General features: G+C 37.7%; 1 protein-coding gene across 2 annotated transcripts in view; it reads left to right on the top strand.

Moving 5' to 3' along the window:
• The window catches only part of PTPN3 (protein tyrosine phosphatase non-receptor type 3), a 98,229-nt gene extending 91,677 nt beyond the window's left edge, over positions 1-6,552 (top strand). For both annotated transcript variants that reach the window (XM_054381529.1, XM_054381530.1), the window contains 3 exons: positions 1,173-1,318; positions 1,987-2,122; positions 6,475-6,552. In XM_054381529.1, the coding sequence (XP_054237504.1) occupies positions 1,173-1,318; positions 1,987-2,122; positions 6,475-6,552 (360 nt within the window). The remainder of the gene's footprint in view (positions 1-1,172; positions 1,319-1,986; positions 2,123-6,474) is intronic.
• Positions 6,553-17,141: the final 10,589 nt, after the last annotated feature.

Raw genomic sequence — 17,141 nt, forward strand, 5'->3', positions numbered from 1 at the left:
CCTTACTAGCTTGCTTGCTAGAAGTGGCACTAGTTCCTTAAGTGGAAAAGGACAGCCAGCAGTTGAAAGACATTTAGAACAGGCCATGTGTTTCAGTAATTGTGCACTTCAGAGAAAAAGGAGAAAAAACCCTATTTGAAGTTGCTAGTGTAATAAAAACGCTTGAGGACCACTAGGGAGAGGGCAGCTTTTGAAGAGCAGTACAGTGATAGAAGAGAGTTTCAGGAGGGTGTCAATAAACATTTTTGTCTAGTAGTGAACACTGATAGAATGAAGCTACCAGTTTAACTGTGTCTAAATGTGGGGAAGAAATAAAGGAACATGAAAACTAGTTTTGCTTTGTGAAGAGTGAGATCCTCATTGCATGATGCACCAAGACTCAGGGGTGTGTTAGGTTTCGTTTTTCCCACTCTAACAATCTGAACACAAAGGTGATTGATTTTGTAATCAAAGTTAACAGAAAGCTAAACTGAATACCTGTAAAACCTTTATTTCTAGGTACAATTCAGTGAAAAAGGAACTCTTTATGCAACACAATCTTTCAACTAATTATATTGATTCCTTCTGTGGGTCATACAGAAGTCATTCATATGTGTACAATGAACATGTATGTGTGAACAATATGTATTGTTTCCTAATAGAAACCAGAAGTAGCAAATGTTGCAGGTAACTTTATGTTATAATTGAATCTGTAAGTACACACAATTTGGGAAAAATTGTATAGCCCCAAAAGAGCCTGTTTTTTTTAATGTTGTTCTCAATAGTTTCTCTGCTTTTTCTGCTGTTTCTTCTGAACTGTTGTCAACTCTTATAAATTAGTATTATGCATAAGTCTTGTATTATTTTGCCTCAGGTGAATCATTGAGGTCAAGGTATAACAGGTCAGCAGTCAATATAAATTACAAAAATTAACCCCTGTTTAGATCACAGAAGTCAAACTTGATATCTTATTTATTTAATTAATTTTATTTTTGTTAGAAAATGCTATGCCTTTTGCATGCTTTCGAAGAATCACTTGTTCATACTTTGAACTTTGAAATGACAAACACTTTCTACATTATGTGCATCTTACATCATCTGCAGAATGCACTTAGTGTGAAAAGCATGGCTTGTGCACATCAATAGAGGAGTCATAACACTGAACACTTCTCAAAAACTTTGCTGTGTTCTAGACAGGGCAGCAGCACACCGTCACCCACCTCCAGTATGTTGCTTGGCCAGATCATGGTGTTCCTGATGACTCCATGGACTTCTTGGAGTTTGTGACAAGCATGAGACCCAAGAGAGTAGAGAATGAGCCAGTCCTTGTTCACTGCAGGTACATGTGTTTTAAATGTTTTATTCTAGATTTGCTTTAGCCTTAGGATAAACATTTGCTTGATTTCTTGCATGACATAAAAACATTCGACTGTGCAGTGCCAGCATTCGCTGTGGAAAGCAGAAGCCTGGTGTTGTATGTAAACGATGGGTTTCTTTTCTTTCCCTTTCTCCTGCAACCTCTTGGTGAAATGGCTTAGTCATGTAATTATCACAGAGGTGATAATTTGCAATCTAAGTTGTTCTCCATTTTTATCCTCTACCACTGTTGTAACTTGATTTTGAGTGGCACTGCAAAGGTTTGGGCTTTTTTTTTCTGCTGTTCAAGCGCCTGTAAAAAGCAGGCAATTAGCGCTTACCTTTTTTTAGTCAAAAGCACTAAACCAGTACATTTAGATTTGTAAGCAGGTCCTAATTGTTAAAAATCTGTTTACTTTAAGTGATATTTTAGGGGTTTTTTAATTTTTTTTTTAAATTTATAAAAAAAGAGAAAAAATTAATAGTTGGCAGGAACTATTTTTGAATTTGCTTTAAAAATAAGCTTCACACGACGTTCTAATTTTACTAAGGTCTGAAGGCCATTTGGCACTCTAGTGTTAAGCTTGTGACATGAATCTGGTGCATTGCAAAAGCCTCATTTATAGCCTGTTTTTCTCTTACATTTCACAGTGCTGGAATCGGTCGCACTGGTGTCTTGGTGACTATGGAAACAGCCATGTGCTTGATTGAAAACAACCAACCTGTTTATCCTCTGGATATCGTGCGAAAAATGCGGGACCAGCGAGCTATGATGGTGCAAACAGCAGTAAGTGATGCAGAGTGTGGTGGGTTGAAAATCCACACCCCCCTCCCCAACATTAACATTGCCAGACCCAGCTCAGTGGAAGCAAATGAAAGATGTATTTACAGGCAAATCTACAGTCTACAATGAAATGCAATGAATATGTACAAATGTACAGTGTTTACAGGTATTTACAATTAACAAAAACAGCACAAGGACCTCTCCTGTCCAAAAGACCAGGGAAGTTGCAATAGATTCTCCCTCCCCCTTACCACCCTGTACAAAAGGGACAGGAGACAGAAGCAGAGATATATTAGACTTAGCCAAAATAAAAGCGATGCAGCCAAGGTCAAACAGAAGCAAGTTAGTATCCCCCAGGCCGAAGTGAGAGAAGAAATTGTTTTGGGAACCAAATCTTATGGGAGACATCTCTCCAATGGTACAGTTTAGAATAATCATTATTTTCCTTTTTACACCCAATAGTGATTTGTTTACATTTTTACTACTTTCTGCTCAAGATCTGTGAAGAATTTTAAAGGCATAGCTTAAAACTACCACAAAGAGGAAGCCTCATTATCTGTGTATGTACTGCACTCACCTAGTTTTAAAAAAGATCCAGGATTTTTTTTTTAATGATCTAATTGTACAAGTCTTCAGTTGCCCTTATACTTCGTGCTTCCTACATTTAGCATAACATAGCATGGTGGCAAAGGCTGCTTTGCCTGTTAGATGTGTATTTGTTTTTTTTTTTAAATATTTCTTACCTTGCCATGAAAAGATCATTTATTTCTTCACACTGCAGGCAGTTCGAATGCACTATCAGACTTACACAAATGATGGTCCTTTGTCTAAATTCTCTGCAAAAAGCTAGAATAATTTTTTGCTTTTCATTCTAGCACAGAGCCTTATAGGAAGTTATTAAACTTTCGTGGGTATCATTTGAAGACAGGAAGTGATTTTTCTAGAGGCTGCTTTAGGAGGAGAAATAGGAACAATATTTGTATTTTGTTTAATTGTGTCACTACTCCAGGCTGGGAAAACAAAGAGCAGGAGGTAAATTCAGAAAAAGTTAAGTGGTATCAATATCTGGAATATGGAATTAGAAGGTGATTTTCAGATCAAAATTGACCAAAGATAATTTGAGATCACGAGAGCAATTTTGTGTCAGCTTTGAACGTGTTACAGACCAAGGATGAAAGATGGGAGGCTTTGCTTGCTTCAGTAGAGGCTGCATGACAGAGCATTCAGTATGCATTATCTCTGAGAACTAAATGTTCTGTAAAAAATGGAAGTAAAGGGATTTAGATCCACAAAGTCAACAGCTAAATTGGGCTTTTCTATCTCTTATCTTCAAAAGAAAATGTCTTGATTTCCATTTGACCAAGGGAAGGAAGAAGGCAGCTTGAGAAGGCAAATTCTGTTTGTTAACAGGTTAATGACTGACTTCATTACAATTTACTGGACTGAGGAGAACTCTTGCTTTATCAAAGAGTATGAAAGTATCAGGAGTTATGGTTGCTTGTGCAACATTACTGCTCTGTGAACAGAGATCGTTCAAGCATATTACTGGGACTGATGTTCATTGCTGTGTAAGTGCAGTCTCTGGAAGTGCATTAAAGTGTGTATGTTTGAGGAGGGAGTTGTCTGACTAGTCCCCTGCCTGTTCCTCACAGAAATGGAAGCTCAGCTTATGAGAAAGGATGCCATGAGGTGAGAAACATTAGCCTCAAATTTCAGGAAGCTGAATGCTGATTTTGAGAGTTGTACTTGTCTATGCCTCTTAGTTTCTAAAATGAACTGAGCAGTTCCAGGGCATCTAGAGGTGGTCATCTTCAAGAACCAGACATGAAAGCCTGAAGTAAACTTCAGCTTGCCAGGAGTCTGAGCCCTTCCTGTTCAAATGGAAATCAGCCAGAAGAATACGGGTAGTAGCAAAAAATGCACTGATAACCAAACCCCAGGTGTAGAAAACTGATTATGTAAAATAGGATTCTTGACCTTGCTTCCTGTGTTCCACAATTTTCTATCAGTGCAGTAGGGAGTGGGGTGATCTGTAGCAGCAATGCTTTGAAACTAAGTTCACTCATAATTTCCAAAGTGTGCAGATACCCTTGTGAAAAGCCAGTAAGCAGAGCTGCTGTACTGTGCTTTAAATGAGACACAGAAGCAAGCACTCAGTTATGAGAAACCAGAATACCAAAAAGCTGCATGATAGCATTTTGATATATTCCCAGTGCTCTACCACATTCCCATGCCTGTATTCCGGCTAGCCCTGCTGCTGATATTTGCCAGCTTAGGGTTTCTGGGATAAGTCATTAGGCATTGTTGAGTTGTAATAGCCTTGCCTGAAGCATGTTCAGCTGCCCTGTGGGAATCGTGTGTACTCCAATTCTAAGATGATGCCTATACCCAGATGGATGTTATGAGTTGGTATCAGACAGGACGTACTTCTTAAGTACGACTAGACTCATCAAAGCTGTTAGCTGGTCAGTTTAGTGCCTGCAGTTAATCACATAAAAGCTGTACTTTCCTCAAAGACCTGTAATTTGGTCACCATGAACAACAAAATGAAAGTTTCAACCCAAGTAATGAAGCTACAACAAAAGTTGTTCAACTGTATGGCATTTCATTTTTTGAGGGGGAAAAAAACCCCAACCAAACTAAACCATTATGTTCCCTTGAAGAGAAATTAGAGACACTAAACAATACAGAAAGCCCTGCTTTAGGACTTACATAATAGAATTAGTTATCAGCTGAGAGAGCAGTAAGAATACATGCAACAGATAAGAGCAAAGAAAACAAGTAGTCTGAATCAGAGGAAGCAGCTCTCAAGTGCTGATTTTTATTTGTTCAGTAGCTTGATCACAGAAGTTAACAGAAGTATTGAACACAGAACGAAGCATCATATTTGGCTTTTTCAGGCAGTGGAAATATGCAAGTGACAATAACAATGAAAAGTCAAGGTGATTAAGAAATAGGGACAAAGAGTGATATTGAAGGTGGGAGTAACTTACTGAAAGGTTGAAAGAAAAGGCAGGAAAATAGACACGCAGAAAATTAATTTCCATCCCCCACTTTCCCTTTCTGTCCTTAAGAGAAAACGTGTTTCATGTTATGGACAAGGGCAGCATTCCTAACTGCAGTTTCATAAATGCAACCTAAGGTCTTTCACAGTTCAAGTGTTATCTTTTATAGCTGTCCTTTCAGATACTGGGGGAGTGTTTCCAGGTGCTCCTAGAGATTTGAAGAGAGCTGACATACAGGGGAGCTGGGAGAACATTTCAAAGATGTAAAAAAGGATTGAGAAAAAGTGAAGCTGCACTTCTCTGAGTATCTGACACAGAGCTTTGGATAGAGATGTCAAGTTTGGGGTTTTGACAATAGTGATAAGCACTTTTGAAGAAGAGAATTATGCTTTGATCTTTGTAAGTTATTTTACCTTTCCATCTTCTTGTGTTCTTGAGATTGTTAGTCATACAAGTTCATTCAGCATACGTGGATTTTTAGTTCTGCCCTAGTCCTATTGCTAATGTCTCTTTGATTCACTTTGCAAAAGAGGCTCACAGGCTAACTGCTTTTAACAAATAGGTACATCACAAGATCATGAAAGAAATAGGCTTTGTAATAGTATAATTCAGAAAAGAAACACTGATTTCGGAAGACTTCCTACGAACTAAAGGAGCTCAGAATGTTGGGTGACAGAAGAAGAACTAACGCGGCTGCTACTCTTCAGAAATAGTAATTCCAAAGCTTTTGGTCCCATTCTGTTACGAAAGGAGTTGTGTGGCCTGATCATAAACTGAAAATAAAGTGAATCCATGGTCTGTAGTACTGTAGGTGGTTTTAAAAAAACCAAAAAGGTTTTAGCAAGGTAGTTGGACCTATATATCCTATATAGTAACTTTAAACAGTGCCATAGCTTAAACCAGACCCGATAAAATGTAACTACAGAACTGGCAAGGTTAGAATACTTCTAATAATCAGATACCTTAAAAAAAAACTAAAAACAGATGAGATTATAAAGAATGTAAATAACTAGTCAAAGTTAGTCAAAAGACTCATATAAATTTGCATAGCTTTTACAAATAAATCCTATTCCTGTAATTTAAGCATGTGTTCTTTTAAATTTAGGGAATGTGTTTTCCTTGGTGTGAGATCTTTAATGCATGTCCTTCAAAGAAGAGTAAATGTTACTTTTGTTTACTGTGAACACAGCCAGGAAACTTGGATTTTTCTCCTTCCACCTTAGTGTCTCCTTTCCAGGAGAAAAGGAATCAGTGTTAGTCCTATTCAATACTGCTGTATAACCAGGAGTTGGAACTAACAGTCATCCATAAACGTTTTGGTTTGTTGTTTTTTTTTTTTTTCTTATGCAGAGTCAATACAAATTTGTTTGTGAAGCTATTCTTCGTGTTTACAAAGAAGAATTGGTTCGACCACTGGATTCTAGTTAGCACAACTAACTAGCAGTGAAGGATGAATTTTTTCCCCCCTATGAAGACTGCTCTTTAAATAAAGCAAGGGCTTGTTTCTGAAAGCACCTGAAATGGACTAGAAGCCCATGAAAAGACAGATGAGCACATTTGAACTGTGGCACTTTAAATTTCTCGAGATCGCTAAGTCCTGTACAGTATAACAGTCACATAAATGTATGAGAGCAGTTGTGTGTAATAGGCTTTATTCACGTAGACAACTATAAACAGCCATGGAAACTTTTAACACATATCTTTTACTGCCTTAAAACACCCTTCACTTTGGAAGTTACAAAGGTCCTTGTGTTTCCTTTGAAATAGCAGAAAAGGAAACTCACAGTACTGAAAGGATTCGACTTCAGAAGGTATTTATGAAAGTTCATGGAAGGTGAATATTTGCAACATTCTTATTCAGAAAAGGAAATGTGCATTTCTCGTGGAAATGTAATCTTGGCTTCTAAAAGTCTGCTGAAGAGCTTTAAAGAGCTAATGCATAACTACTGTACTTTAAAAGCTGGAGAAATTACTTATTCAGTGGTCACAAATCTATTAGTGAGTTTCCCAGCTGTTCTAACAGGCTTCTTAACAAAAGTCACATCTACTGTATGGGATGTGCAAAGTAATGCTGCATGTAAGCATTTATGCAGATGGTACAGTCTACACCTTCTGTTGATCTGTTTCAGTTACAACTTGCCCTTTTAACAGTGACCTGCTTCTTACAGCTTTAGTTATTGTACTCATTCATTTTCCACTGTCCATCTCCTTTACACCTGTTTTTCGCTGCTGTTCTATAGGTGGACTGAAAATGTTTTAACTTAAAATGAGATTTAGTTCTCTGTCACCTTCATTTCCATGTATATTTATGAGTTTTCAGATGTAAATGTGGACTGATACTGCGCACAAGTACTACACTTTTGACTTACTGTATATGCAAAGTAGTCTAATCCAATACTGGAAGAAAAAGTACTACTGAACCCATCAAATATGTTGCTGCTAATTCAAGGCGTGAAGCTTATGAGGGCACAGATACTGCCAGTGTTGACTTGCTGCTCTTCAGCAAAAATCACTCTTACCCCATGAAATACAACTCCCTTTTGCAAGAGTTTTGCAAATTTAGCGTATTTCTTGCTTTATGGAAACACAGATAAATTCATACGAAGATGTACATGGAAAGAGAAAAATCTATTTGTATGTTGATGAATTATTCACCCTGAGGTACACTGGTCTCCATTTCATTTCAAATGGGAGAATTGGACTTTCTGAACAATACAACCACATTTGTGTGATGTTAATTTATTATGTGTGTGCTTTTTTTTTTTTTGATTACCCCTGAGATAGTTCTTCGGGTTTGAATAGTGTTTAGAAAAAAAAAAAAAAATCTAAGGGACTCTTTAGAACTCTGTTATTTAAAAGATTAGCCCTGAAAAAAATATCAACCATGTCAGCCAGATGTTTTTATCTGTACAAAGGATGAGATAATTATATATATATATATACACGTGTCTATATATATGTGTGTGTTTGTGTATATATATATGTATATGCATATATATATACACACACACATGTATTCAGATATATTTTAGAATTATGGGGTTTATTATGGGTATTATCAATTATATCTGGAGTTTCATTGTGGAAACTGCCACATCTGTACAGTATACATCTCTCACGTTACCAGAAGGTTATGTTTGTTCTCCATGAGGTAGCTGAATAGTGAATGTAGGGTGTGCTAAATTGCTGACTCTTGTCTTCTGTAGGTTTGGTCCTCTCTTCAAGAGTACATTATTAGTTGTAGGTAAAGAAGATACCTACTTTGTATTTATTCCTCAGAAGAGTTCTAAAAGTGATTGGCACCATGGAAAACTTCTTGGCTTTGTTAAGTTGAGGGGTTAATAGGTTTGTGCTCACTCTTATATGCTGCATTCCAGATTTCACTTTCTCTGAAGTTTTTGTAGTATTTTGGATCATGATGCTCTTGCTTATTTGGGCACAGTTTGGAAGGCAAGACTGTAACTTTGGCTCACTCTTAACAGCGTTGGGTCACTCAACCTGTCTGTCACTCCATGTGCAGAATTGATGCTGGACATGCACATGTTGCTCAGGAAGCTTTTTTTTTTTTAAATGAATGTGGAAAAGAGTTTTATAAGTGCAGAAGTAGTGAGCACTAAAGAATCTGTTGCCCACTGGGTGGCTAACAAAAGAATCCCTTTTGTTATGTGTATGTGCCTTTAAGTTCAATTTTTTTTTTCTTTTTTAATTTTTTTTACATTTTGTTGTGCCTGCGTCTCAAAGTTATCCCTTGCAGTTGGCATGACTTGAATAGTTTGTCAAGAAGGCAGGGAGGGGAAAAAAAAGGCAAGAAAATAAATAGTAAAAATACTTAGAGCATCTCTTGTGACATCTATTTCTTGCTTGGAAGTACTTGATTGAATTTATGGTTTATTTGTATTCAAGGTTGTAGCTGTATTCCTGTCACTATTTATGTTTCTTCATGTTGAATATATATTTAGCAAAACACTGTAATTTTATTCCTTATATAAGTTCAGTCTTAAGACACACAATACTTACATTAGTACATGTGTGTGTAAATGGTAATGGCCATATTGTGACAACAAATGCTGCTCTTGTTCTGGTAAACATAGATGGTTTCAGTAATGTTATTTGTGGACTCTTACTTGGATTTTAATAACTTCTTTAAAATTGCTGGCCACTGGGACACTACTCAGCTATAAAAATAGTCATCTGTGTAAGGTTTGATTATTTTTTCTAATTTTTTTTTTTAAATGTTAGAAGAAAATATTAACTGCACAAGTACCTTGTATGCTGTGTCCATCTTTATTTCAGTCTTGCTGGGTTTTGCACATGTACCTACAGAGTCCATAGAGGAGAATGAAGGGGGTTTTGTCTTCTCTCTCTATTGTGTGGTGACTTTGCACTGAATGATGTATGCCTTAGATCTGATCTTGCAATGAAAGCATAATTATGAAAACAACTTCTTAATCCTGGCTTTGATTTCCACAAGACTTAGGAAATTAAAAGGAAACAGAGTTGATTATGAATCTTTTATTGCTATGTCTATTTTATTTGGGGAAGTGAAAGTTAAAACTCTTAACACAAAATGTTTTAGCTGTCAAGCAGTTGGCAAATAGCAGAAAGTGCTGTGAAGTCAAGATTCTGTATGATCTTCAATAGTTTAACCTCAGTTTTCCCTGTCCTTGCATAATCATGACAATTAGTCTTCAAAATTTCTAGCATGGAAGTGGATGGAGAGGGAGTAAGAAGCCTTTGAAATCTTCATCACTGTGAAATAAACTGACATTTATTCCTCAGAATTAAACAATTTTTTACTAAGTGTCTTTATATTTGATATGGAAATAACTGAAATGCCTATTCAGAATGTCTTCAGAGATATCACAGGGGATACACTTCTGAGATGAAGGTGGGAACAACAGATCTTACCATGAATTGGAAATAAGAAAAATGGTGCCATAAACTATGGGTGCCTTTTGTGTAAAAGGATGTATAAAATATGAGTAATTAAAATACAACCAAACCTTGAATAGTGGTGATGCTTTAAAAAAATAAAGAACACAAAAAAACCCACAAAAAAAAAAAAAACACCCACCCACACAAAAAAACACAAACACCCCCATGCAAACACCCCCCCCCCCCCCCCACACACACACACAAAAGAAACCCACAAAAAAACAATGTAATCATGGGTTTTACTTTCAATAATCCTGTCTTATGGTTTTGGTACTAAATTATGTGCAAACTGTACCTAAGACTTCAGCAATAATTCTTTGTATACATTCAATTTTTTTAACAGTTGTTCCTCTTTTTTTTTCTACCCCTTCTTTTCTCCTACTATGCAATAGTTTTGTTAAATTTATATTTCAGAAAACGTGTAGTTCTGAAATATCTAATAAACTGTACATTTGCTTTATTACAGGCATGATATGATACTGGTTTACAAACAAAATTTCCTCTCTGTAGCTAGTGCTCTTCTGTGTCAGATTCAATGCATTAATGTCCCACTGATTGAAAATGCTGAAAACAGATGCAAATGGTTCATATTCAGTCAATTAAAATTTAAGCATTGTTATTTCACTGATAATGGCTTTATTGTTATATACTGAAATGTAGCCTTTAAGTGCTAGTTTGTTTTACACACTGACATAAAGCCTACTGGAGAAGGAACATGTTCAGAGGAATGTTTGTATTTCAATTGGTAACCTGCAATTAGTCTACTTGGTTAAAAGCATTTTATTAATTTAAACTATACAGTAAGTAAAGTTGTGCCATGGAATACTTTGTTCAAAGGCAGTTGAAAGCCAGGTGAATGATTAAATTCATTATATAAAACATAATGTTTTGATTAATGGATTCTGTTGCATTGAAGCTCTGACACTGCTAGTGTTAAGCTGTCTGTTTTAACAATAGCATTATGTTAATGGTTCAAATATATTTAGTGCAACATGATTTAATTTTAGTGTACTTCAGCATATTTAATGCTGAAGTTGTTCAGCAGCTGCAGAAGCTTCAAACTACAGTAGTAGTCAGAAGCACAGAACTTTTTCATGTTAAAAAAAAGAAAGTTTCAAAGGATGGCAAGGAAGAAGCAGTGCATGACATTGGTAGAGTTACCCATTTCTCAGCTCTGACTAATAACCCTGTGACAGTAGTGGTCTGACTTGACCACTGATAAAAAGACATGTTGAGGACCAGGAATATCATGGGAAAAGCAAATTGTGTGGCCTAGTGACACTGTCTAGTTTTGGCTGCAGTTAAAAAAACTGATAACTATTTTAAGACAGATTCATCCTAAGAGATAACTTGGGGAATTGAGAGGAGAATGTGCCTTTGTTGACTCTTCTAATTTTATTGCACACTATTTGGTTAGGTGACTTGGAGAAGAGTCTTAGATTATGTGTTAGTTTGATCTTTGCTCAGATATTGAGACTCAAATGAAATTCTTCTTTAAAGTATTAAAGGATCGATTTTAGTAGACATTAATGATGCAGTTCAGTTTCCTGCTAGTTGCTAAGCTTCTGTTTTCTTTCATGATGGCTTTTCTTGAGTTGTCATTGTTTTACACTGAGGTTTCCCACAACTGCAAAGCTGGCTTTGTCTTAAGCAGGGCAAGTAATGTAGTTGTTGCTTAAGACAGGATGTTACTTACACCTGCTGAAGATGCAATGTGGTGTTCAGAGCAGCCTGAACTGAGCTGCTGTCTGAGGAATTTTAACAGTGCTGTTGGCAGTGGTAAAAATTATAAAGGTATTTTGAAAAAGCATGTAGGAAGTGTTTTGTTGAGAGCAGATAAGAGCTGGGCTTTATTCAAGAAAAGGATAAAAACGTTTTTAACAGACAAGGTATGGGTAGGAAATGCAAGGTTTGTTCCACTTTGTGGAACATTTTTCTATGTCTTAAGTGTATGGTTTCTCTTGGAGCAATTTCCCTAATAAAGAGCCCTACTGCTAATGGGATTTAATTTTTTGTCAAACTGACATAGAAAATAGTTTTAAGTTGCACTTTCTTCCTCATTTACTGTTTTGTGCTTTTAAGTAATATTAAACAAAACTGAGATCATTCCTTTCTAAAATTCTTTTTTTTGACTGTTTACCTTTGGTCTCTCTGAGATGTAAATGGAACCTAAACATGGCTGAGTAACTAAGGAGATTGCCACACAGGTAAAGGAGAAACAGATGTTTTTTCTAGATCTATTAATTCCATTATTCAAAGTCAGTTACCAACTGAAACCAGTCTAGCATCATATTTCTATCAGCCTGCTGCAGAATAACTGTTTTGTAATTAGGAAGTCTTTGGAGCTTGCTTTCCCAAGCATCATGAAATCTTGTGCTGAGCTAGAATTTATGCCTTTTTTACTTAAAAATTAATCAATCAATCTGACTCCTCAATTAAGGAAGGACTGGTTACCAAGAGTCTACAAAACACGCTTATACCTTTTACAAGGAAGAAAAACAAGAAAAAAAAAAAAAGAGAGGCCAAAGGTGAGACTCTTCTTAGCTGTGGCTGCATCTTATGTAGTCATAAACCAAACCACTTCTCAACTAGCAAGCAGTGTGGCTGCTAGGGCACAGAAAAGTCAACACTGACCTAACCACCCAATTAATTTCTTGACTTTCTTGCAAAGGGTTAGTTGCAGTCCTGGTTCAGGAGAAAGGGCTTCCTTCCTTATGGAAAAGACTGAAAGCCTACTCAGTCAGCAGCCTGTGTGGCTCTTCATGAGTTTGTGCTTGTATTACCTAACCTGAGCAGCCTAGCTTAAAGTACAATCAAGTGTGTGTATGTGAGTTTGCAATAACAGTCAAGCCCTACGTTCACTGCAGGAAAAACAATAAAAGGTCAGATCAGGAGAGTTAATTCCCTTGGGCTTCATTTATTTCAGTTAAGCAGCAGGATAGACTGGTAGCAATTAGAGTTATCCTAACACAGAGCTTCACATAGACAAATGAAAATCTGCTATAACTGCTGCTTTCCTAGTTGTAATACAAATTAAATTCACTGCCTGTAGATATTAGTTATAATTGTATCAGTTGTGTTCTTCTGATAGGCTGTGTGTTATGGTGTTTCCAGGTGAAGACAAGACGAGAAGACTCTTATTGTGAAAGTGATGTGATTAATGGCAAAAGCATTTATTGCCTAAGCAACTAAGCAAAGCACTAAGCACAAGCAAAAGCAAGAGCTTAAGCATAAGCCAAAGCCCAAGCCTACTACTGTGTTACACAGTCAACTTACATACTTTTCTGATACAGAGCTGCCACATCCCAGCTGGCTGTCCTTTCACTGACATGGGTCCAAGCAAAGCACACAACAGGTTAATACTGACAAACAAGCTTCTCAACATAGCCAGTCAACTTCTGCCTACTCTTCCTCTTCAGTTACAAGGTGTTTACATTCTTTCCAACTCAAAGACAAAACAAAGCCTTCTCAACAGTTGTTCAAACGTTTGCTATCTCCTTACAATTACTGGAGAATTAGTATATGTGCACAGATGTAAATATATTTCAAATCCAGATTTTGCAAAATAAATTACAGGTATCAATGCTTATATTCCAGTGACCTGTGCAGTGATTACTAAACATGATTTATTTAGGTTTTCACACAACGTTGTGTAACCTTAATAAGGAGGTACAAGATAAATCACAGGGACAGTCCTGTAGAAGCTTTGAAAATCTGCTAGACATTCATAAGAGACAATGGCTGATTAAAACTGACCATGGTAATTGATACAGGAATGTGCTTAATACTACTGGAATAAGTTAGATGGCAGTTGGGAAACCCAAAGTTTGGGGGTTATTTTGCAGGCTTTTCAAAAGATTCCCACATTTGAGTCACTAAGTTTGTGTTTTCATCTACATTCAGTTGGTGGTTTTGTCAGAGATGTACAAAAAAAGATAGTAGCTGTTCAATGACTCTGGCTTCTGTAGCACTCTGCAGTTTCTTCAGTGCATTACAGAAATAAAAGAATGTATGTGATGTTTTCAGAAGGTAAGGAAAGAGTTTATTTTGTATCCTAAGCTGTACTTTTGAGTCTTTTGGAATGTAAATTGACGTAGATAAAGCTTAACTTAATGTTTAAAAATGTAGACACCTCTTGAATGTATCATTTTTCTTTTTTTTTATTTTTATAGGAATTAAAGTATTGGTTAATGTTTTCAGTATAGATTTCTTGGATTTTGGAACTGTTTTGAACAAAAAAATACTACAGCCACCATTTTATGTTTGTCATATGACTGTTGGTGAAATAAAGCATTTTTGGCTATATGGTTTTACTGTGGGTTTTTTCAGTAAGAGAATAAGAACTGCATAAGGAAGTTGCTGACCTTTTTTATTCCTTTTTCAAAAGTATCACATATGGCTGCAGCTTGAATTTTATCTAAGCAAACATGTATGGAAAGTGTCTGCTTCATATAGGCACAGTGTATAATTCTCTCATAAATAGCTTGCTGAAGAAGTGAAACAGTGGCTGCTTTACTTCTTGGGAATATTCTACTTGCAGCAATTTATGTAAGAGGTGATTGGCTCAATTAATTAAACCAATAAACCTTTGCACCCGTGGGATACAAGGCCACATAAACAACTCTTTGAACATAGATTTTCTTTTTCTGTTGTTTCAATGTATGAAATGTGCAGACTACCTTTTCTTTTGCAATTTCTTGTCCTCACAGTAGTCCCCAAAAGGTGTTGGAGTATCTTCTTCACTCTCTGTTGATTCAGGTTGGTTGGTACTTTTTTTTTTTTTTTTTTTTTTTTGGCAACAAATCATAGAATCATAGAATCAACCAGGCTGGAAGAGACCTCCAAGATCATCCAGCCCAACCTATCATCCAGCCCTATCCAATCAACCAGACCATGGCACTAAGTGCCTCATCCAGGCTTCTCTTGAACATCTCCAGGGACCACTTCCCTGAGCAGCCCATTCCAATGGGCAATCTCTCTCTCTGTGAAGAACTTCCTCCTAACATCCAGCCTATACCTCCCCTGGCACAGCTTGAGACTGTGTCCCCTCCTTCTGCTGCTGGTTGCCTGGCAGAAGAGCCCAACCCCCACCTGGCTCCAACCTCCCTTCAGGTAGTTGTAGACAGCAATGAGGTCTCCCCTGAGCCTCCTCTTCTCCAGGCTAAACACCCCCAGCTCCCTCAGCCTCTCCTCATAGGGTTTGTGTTCCAGACCCCTCCCCAGCTTCCTTGCCCTTCTCTGGACACGTTCCAGTACCTCAACATCTCTCTTGAATTGAGGAGCCCAGAACTGGACACAGGACTCAAGGTGTGGCCTGACCAGTGCTGAGTACAGGGAAGAATAACCTCCCTTGTCCTGCTGGCTACACTATTCCTGATCCAGGCCAGGATGCCATTGGCTCTCCTGGGTGCCTGAGCACACTGCTGGCTCATGTTCAGTCTACTATCAACCAGCACCCCCAGGTAAATCAGAGCCTAGTGATGCTGTTAATAGTTCTTACTCATGTTTACATGTGTGTGTAAAATGCATGTTTCAAAATGGAAGATGCATTGAAGAGGTCATCTAACACTACCAGATGTAGAGGGCATAGACCTCAAAAATGGTTAAGAACTGGGATGGTTTTTAGTAAAACACTTGTTGATGTTTACAAAACATGGCTCTTTTTAAGCTTGAGGCCAGTAATCCTTCATGGTGAAGCTAGGAGTTGAATGAGATCTTGGTGAAAGAAAGTACAAGGCCAAAGCAAATATCTAGGCAGTTTGGTCATCGGATAAGCATGCAGGTTGGTGTCTCTTATGGGTGCATAGAAAGCTACCAAGATGAACATTTTTGCTGGAAATCCATATGCAACAGTTTGCAGAAAGATGTACCAGGGACTTTGCATCTTGTTAGCAGGCTAGGCTGCAAAAGTGCCTTTGGGAGGAGGCAAGGCAGTAGACTCCAAGCCTGTGGCTGTATCATCAAGGCTTGCACAGCTGATTGGTATTGGGGAGAGGAGGTGTTGAGGGTGATTTCAAACAATGCAAAGCACCAGGGTATTCCATTCCTATGCACTGGGCAATCTTTCAACATCTTTATGTTACTGGCAACCCCACAGAGGAACAGGATGCTTTGCCAGCAAGCCACAAAAATGATGCAGGGAGTGGAACCTTTTCCTAATGAGGAGAGACTGAGGGAGCTGGGGCTCTGTAACTTGGAGAATAGGAGACTAAAGGGTGAGCTCATTCATGTTTATAAACACATAAAGGTTGAGTGCCAGGAGGATGGAGCCAGGCTCTGGTCAGTGATGCTCAATGACAGGATAAGGGGCAATGGGTGGAAGTTGAGGCATAGGAAGTTCCATGGAAACAGGAGGAAGAATTATTTCCCTGTGAGGGTGACAGAACATTGCAACAGGCTGCCCAGGGGGGTTGTGGAGTCTCCCTCTCTGGAGATATTCAAGACTCACCTGGATGAGTTCCTGTGTGATCTGATACAGCTGATCCTGCTCTGGCAGGGGGCTTGGACTGGATGATCTCTGGAGGTCCCATCCAGCCCCTGACATTCTGTGATTCTGGAACACGTGTCTTTATGTAGCTCATGTCAGGCAAAGTCAGTTGGGACTGTTTGTAGCAAACTGACATTTTCCAACATTTGTATTATTTCCATGTATAGATTTTTGGTGCCATATCTCAGTAAAATAAAGATATTCAAGCAATGACCCAAAGTAAAATGGTTTCCCAAATATTAAAAAAAAAATAAAAATCACATTTCATCTTGATTTGGGATTGAATTCCTTTTTTGGGTCAGACCTAGTATAATGGAACTACATTGATTTCAAGTAGTAAGAAATAAACCTGCAATGGCAGCATGTGCAAAAGCTAATCTGCTGAGAGAAGGCTTGTCTTCTTGTTTGGATGGCAAAATGCCAAGTTTTCCAGTTGTTAAAAAGAAAGACTTATGTGAGAATAACTGAAAGGTGTGTGGAGGAGACTGAGATCACCACAGCTGATCTCAATTCAGAGCCAGTTTAGTTTTATAGGTCTGTGTCTAAGGATGATCAGAGGGCTGGAGCTCCTCTCCTATGAGGACAGACTGAAAGA

This window comes from Indicator indicator, chromosome 6 (genome assembly GCF_027791375.1).
Source record: "Indicator indicator isolate 239-I01 chromosome 6, UM_Iind_1.1, whole genome shotgun sequence".
Taxonomy (NCBI): domain Eukaryota; kingdom Metazoa; phylum Chordata; class Aves; order Piciformes; family Indicatoridae; genus Indicator; species Indicator indicator.